This window comes from Anarrhichthys ocellatus, unplaced genomic scaffold (genome assembly GCF_004355925.1).
Source record: "Anarrhichthys ocellatus isolate YVR2014 unplaced genomic scaffold, GSC_Weel_1.0 scaffold18, whole genome shotgun sequence".
Classification (NCBI taxonomy): Eukaryota; Metazoa; Chordata; class Actinopteri; order Perciformes; family Anarhichadidae; genus Anarrhichthys; species Anarrhichthys ocellatus.
Window position 1 is genome coordinate 227963 of NW_022280048.1, and position 6004 is coordinate 233966.

At 40.6% G+C, this 6004-nt stretch overlaps 1 protein-coding gene across 2 annotated transcripts; it reads left to right on the top strand.

Annotated features, from left to right (window-relative positions):
* The first annotated feature begins 514 nt into the window (after nt 1–514).
* Nucleotides 515–5698, top strand: rab34b (RAB34, member RAS oncogene family b). 2 transcript variants are annotated; one of them, XM_031857336.1, is made up of 11 exons: nt 515–617; nt 994–1117; nt 1587–1678; nt 2022–2087; nt 2910–3011; nt 3325–3389; nt 3504–3555; nt 3631–3712; nt 3921–4011; nt 4142–4249; nt 5193–5698. In XM_031857336.1, the coding sequence occupies exons 2-11, from the start codon at nt 1070–1072 to the stop codon at nt 5252–5254; spliced, it is 768 nt and encodes a 255-aa protein (XP_031713196.1). In that variant the 5' UTR covers nt 515–617; nt 994–1069; the 3' UTR covers nt 5255–5698. The 2 variants fall into 2 exon arrangements, with proteins under 2 accessions (XP_031713196.1, XP_031713197.1); XM_031857337.1 differs by lacking the exons at nt 515–617; nt 994–1117 and adding an exon at nt 1136–1191.
* Nucleotides 5699–6004: the final 306 nt, after the last annotated feature.

A 6004-nucleotide genomic window follows, 5' to 3' on the forward strand; every position in this document is an offset into this window, starting at 1 on the left:
CTATTTTTGTGTTTTACCTTTTATTGATTTTCTGCTGGCATAAAATGTGCATTAGTTCTGCTGCTCAAATCTCTGCCTTTTTGTTTTTACTGTAAACTTGCTTTCTTGGTCGACAGCTTTCTCTAGTTCTTCTGGACTGAAGACAACACATTCTCTTGTGTTTGGACTTTCTTTCATCAACACCAAGACGACACTAATGTGATAAAGACAGTGTAGGCTGCACCCCACTGTTCCACATGATACTCACACCTTCCCCCCACGAAACAAACCCAGAAACTAAAATTACTCTCAAGCATGCGATGGCAACTTAAATGTTGCACATGTAAATATATACTTGCCACATCCTATGAATTATAATGAACTAATCTAATTATTGTAGAATATAAAAAAATGTAAAAATACCAGTTGGCCACACGTTGGCGCTGTTTCACGGTTTATTGACGGGTTTCCCCACTAATTACACGGAGAGTCTCATTAGTTGCATGTCTGTGAGCTTCTCAGTCCGGAGACTCAGTTCGTTGCTGAGGATCATTTTGTTCCGGGTTTATTTTCTCGACAGACTTTGGATATCACATCTCGCACCTTTCCTTCCGCATTTTACCACCCAGCAGTTTCAGGTAAAGTTGATCAACTTACTTAAACCTGTTTTTGTTTTACACAGTAAGTTTCTTTTTTGCTCCATCCCTTATCTGCAAACACAATTATAACACACCCTTCCTCAAATCTTGATCTACAAATTGTCCAATGAGAAATGTCACGCAGTGTTGCCACTTCACAATTTGATCCAACCTGATTTGATGATGTTAGTTCACTGCAAACTGTTTCTGATTTACTCTGCATATATTTAACAACATATTAACTTTCTGTTAGTTGCTCTCTTTCAGGAAAACTGTGTCGACATTACCTATCCTTCCCTAGTTTTGCGGAAGGAGTAGTGGAAAAGAAAGTTAACTGTGTGTGTGTGTGTGTGTGTGTGTGTGTGTCTTCTTGAAGTGAATGAAAAGTGTGTGTTTGCTGTCAGTCAGAGGGGCACTTTGAAGGTGTGTGCGCATTGATCCACTGCAGCAGCATGTTGCCACCTGTGAAGAAGGACCGGGTCATTGCTCAGCTTCCAACTGTTAGTGACACACACTCACTCACACATGCCTTGTAATACAATTACAGCCGACAGTGTTACTGCTGATGATGAGGGTATTTAGAGTCTTAAATGCTGCTCTTTGTTTCTCTGGAAATGGCTGCACATTTGGAAAATGTTGTCCTCACAAAATGTTGTTACTCCAGCATTCGATATGTGATATTTGAGTTACATTTAAGATAAAGCAATGCCTCTTTTCATTGCCATATGTATGACTGTTTGGAAATACAGGCTTTTCTCTGGACAGCAACAATTTAGTAGCCAGAGGAAGGAAGGGATGATTCAAGTTTGTAACATTGCAACTTCTCCACTTTTTAGATTTTCTAGGATTGTTTTAATAGCCAGGAAAAAAAACACTCAGTGTACCTCCCCTCTACTTTTTTTTTTTTGACTGTCCAATGATCCTTTTTCAATTAATTTCTTTCCATTTCCTCTCCCACTTTCTTTACAGTGTTTCAGTCCGAATGCAGCGCTGCACACCAAAGATGGCTTCCACCCACAGGTGAAGGCTGCATGCCAGGTACAGAAGACAGACACAGTGAGGTAAGGTCACAGAGGGGTGAACCAGACAACACACCACCCGGCCGCCCTTCCTGCTACTACACACACTGTGATGTCTTTAAATTCAATGAATCAGTTCAGGCCGGGCCCTTTAAGTCATGCTGAGTCAGCTGACAGACCTCGACCTCACCCTTCACATCTGACTGCATTGATCTGTTGGTCTGTTTAAAGCTACTTATTTAAGAATATCTAAACGTTATCAAGGGGGCTGTAAGGCATAGAAAGCAGTTCAATAACGTCTGCATGTCATTGATCACGTTGCTGTGTGTTTCATGCTATTGTTGTCTGGAGTCGTGAATGACTGTTTTAGGCTTTCTGTTGCCAGCTTTAATATCGCGAAGGTCATCGTGGTGGGAGATGTTGCGGTTGGGAAAACATGTCTGATCAGCAGGTAAGAAGCAGTCATGAATAATTAGATCAATTAAAGGATAGTGTGGCTGTCTTTAGATTTGTTAGTAGATTTTAGTCTGATTTGAATTATGGCTGTATTACTTGTTGAAGTGTTTTCCTCTGCAGATGTTTTTAGCTGCAGGGATTTTGGGCATTATTCAATTTTTTTTTACATAGTTCTGGATAACTAAAATCTTTACAGGTCAATGACTGTTTTGCCTTTTTTCATTTCACATTTTTGTGGAAGTGCTACAACCCTGCTACGGAAACACTTGAATACGTAGAAACATATGTAAGTTTATAAAAGCTACACGTGTCAACATAAAGTTGTTGTGTAATGATGTGGCGTTCAGTCACACACGGAAACACAGACTTGACTGTTTTTTATATGGATTTATTAGATCTGAAATGTCAGTCAGGGTTAAGAATATGATACTGCAAACCTGTGACTATTTGTTTTTTCTCCAATCATTTAGTATTTAATTAATCAGGTGAGATAAAATGAATGTATTAGGTCTGACTGTTGATCAGTCAACATTTTCTATTTATCAGAATGAGTAATCTCTTTAAAATCACCTCATAAACCCATTTTAATAGACTTGCTTTCTCTTGTGTTTTTCCTGCTTTTATTCTTTTCATTTTATTGACATGTTTTATGATTTAGATTGTGGTTATTGTTAATAATAATAAGAAGAAGAAGAACACGATGTAGAAGAAGAAGAAAAAGTAGAACTCAGTTATGCACCACACACGTTTATGACATTTTCCAGACATGTCAGAAATGTCTCTCTCTCTCTTTCACTGTTCCCCTTGTTCCTTTAAGGTTTCGTAAGGGTGCGTTTGATAAGAACTACAAAGCAACCATAGGAGTGGATTTTGAGATGGAGCGTTTCGAGGTGCTCGGTGTTCCCTTCAGCTTACAGCTGTAAGTATGTCGCCACACCACAGACACACGCACACACACACTGAGCCCTCAGCAAACTAACTCACTTCCTGCACTGACTCATCGGGGTCAAATGGGTCAAAAAGGTCTTTTTAATGCTACACGACCTAAGTTTGACTTAAATTGAAGGCCTCACATTATGTAATTACATTTCTCTGTGTTGGCTTTGGTCATGCAGGTAAGTGCACGTGTGTAGAATTAGTGTCATTAAAGGGGACAGCGTCCCACAGCTCTTCTCTCTCCTCTTCCCGTCATCTGCACCAAATATCTCAAAGCTGCATCTGATCTATTTCAGGTGGGACACTGCAGGTCAGGAGCGCTTCAAATGCATCGCTTCAACGTATTACAGAGGAGCACAAGGTGAATGTAGCTCAGTCTCCAAAGTCTAGTGTTAAACGTCTCACCTCTTACTAAAGTGAATGAACAGTGTCGTCTCAAACACCTTCTCATTGTTCATACTGTCTGTCTCTCCAGCCATTATAGTGGTGTTCGACTTGAGCAGTGAGAGCTCTTTAACACATGCCAGGTGAGGAATTATAATCTAATTATTGTACCACTAAAATGTCATTTGAAGTCTAATAACAACTGTCTGTCTATGCAGGCAGTGGCTGGAGGACGCCATGAAGGAAAATGACCCGTCCAGTGTTCTACTGTTCCTTGTCGGTACCAAGAAAGACCTCAGTGTGGGTGGAATTAATCAAAAACGAGTCAGTTAATTGATTGATTGTCGATCGACAGAAAATAAATCCTTAACTGTTTATTTGACTGATTGTTGCAGCTCTGAATCTCTTACCATGATCAGCCTATTGCTATAGTGACTAATGGCCTGAAGCTTCATCACTTTCATCCTCTGCCCCGTTCCAACTGCCTTCTTTCTGTTTCCCTCCTCAGTCTCCTGATCAGTTGGTTCAGATTGAGGAGGAAGCCATCAGACTCTCTGAGGAAATCAAAGCAGAGTACTGGGCTGTGTCTGCCAAGTCAGGTGGGAGTCAATCACATGTTATTATCATGAACAAATCCCCCTCAGTCATCATCCCTGCATGCTTTTCATGTTCCGCTTTGTCCTCTTTCTGTCTCGCTAAACTCTTTCCTCCATCTCTTTATTGATCCAGGAGACGGTGTCGGGGACTTCTTCTTCCGCGTGGCCTCTCTGACATTTGAGGCAAACGTTTTGTCCGAGATCGAGAAAAGTGGCTCGAGGCACGTCGGAGACATTATCAGTGAGTCAGTTTGCTCAATTAAGTCTCGTAGTAAGAAGGCAGCGTCACACTTTTACCTATTTCTTTTGATTTATTTACTAATTGATTAGTTCCATAATTGAAAATCTGTTTTTCTCATGACATGTGAACCCAAGCAGTGCTTCAGCCTATGTTCTGTATCTCTGGCATGTCTAAAGTTGGGATCAGAAAATGTAGAGGACAAGACAGATGTTATTAAGACACAAAAATAATATTTTTTGATTTTGTCGACAGAACTGTAAAACTGAGTTTCTCCACAAAAAGATCATGCATCAGCAATCACTCCATCTTCAACACCTCAATACGCACAATTTGTTCTTACCGAAGGTGTAAATCTGAAACAAATCACAAATAAACAGTAGTTTAATTAATCACTTAACCAGTAAACATTTCTCAAACAGAAGTAAATAATGTGTCTGCACGGGGCTAGTTTCAGACACAGATTAATAAAAATGTAGTGCTCAGTGGTCACCAACCATCTTCGCTTGTTTGTCCATCAATTTAAATGTGCCCTGTGTTTTTATCTCACCAGAGTTTTATAAAACAAGGGTTACCATGTAGACATGACCATCACTTGCTAGCAGTCTTCTTCTTCCTCCCTGCTTCTGTGGAAGGTAGCATCGCACTGGTTCTCTAGATGAAAAGACGACGGGATTCTTGCATTGGATTTAGAATTTTTTGCAGAAAATAAGCTCTGTGGCAAACAAACGTTTATGACTTCTTTCTTTCTTATCCCTTGAATCATTTTGCATCCTCCAGGTTGGGAACCACTGCTCTAATATATGTACAGTATATATATGGCATCCTTCATATACTTAAAATGATCTACATTACCCATGTTTATGGTTATGAAGGAACACGTCTCCCAGTACAACAGTGTGGCTCACTTAATGTTCAGTTCCTTGTTTGTATTTGCTTCACACAGGACTCACAGACAGAACAGAAGGCGATGACAAACCGAGCAAGAGGAAATCCAACTGCTGCTGATGAGAGAGGACGGCCGCTTGGAGACACTTTACTGACCACACAGCAACACAGAACGGCACAATGAGGCGGGAAATTAAACTCTGCGCGCTCATTGTGGATGTCATGAATAGGCTGCGTCAATAGCGATGTAATATCTGTAAAAGCTGCATTTGTGTTGTTCTGCCAAACAGCCTGAGAGGAGGTTGTACATAATGAGTTCTAAGACGAGGATGTAACCAACAAGACGTCCTCTCAGGAATGTTTGCGCTGCTGGCCGGGGTTACAACAAATAAAGCCTTGTGAGATGCTTGTTAACATTTTTATGAGAGAAAATCCCTCTAGATATGTTATTAAATGGCTCTTGCTTTCATAAGTAGTCCGTCTGTGGCAACTTCTTTCTCACACATTGAAGAAAATATCAGCACCACACTTGGTGTGTGGTTTTTTTGTTTTTGGTTTCCTCGCTGGTCTTTCTTGGTATGTGTCTGTGGTGCTAATGTGACGCATACGCCGGCTCCCATGACCGCAGTCAAACCCACAACACATCTCTCTCCTCTGAGATAACCGTTCTCATGATCTCGAAAAAAAAGGGATTATTTCCAGGGACAGAAAGAAACAGGAAGTTACATCCGAGACTAATTGATTCCCTCACTCAGTTAAGTCAGACAGGAGGGAGAAGTCTCCGTAAGTCTGCATATGTTCTCTCGTCTACTATTATACACAGACTTATTACAGCTCATTAACTGCTTTTGATCACTGTTGTCTTTCTAT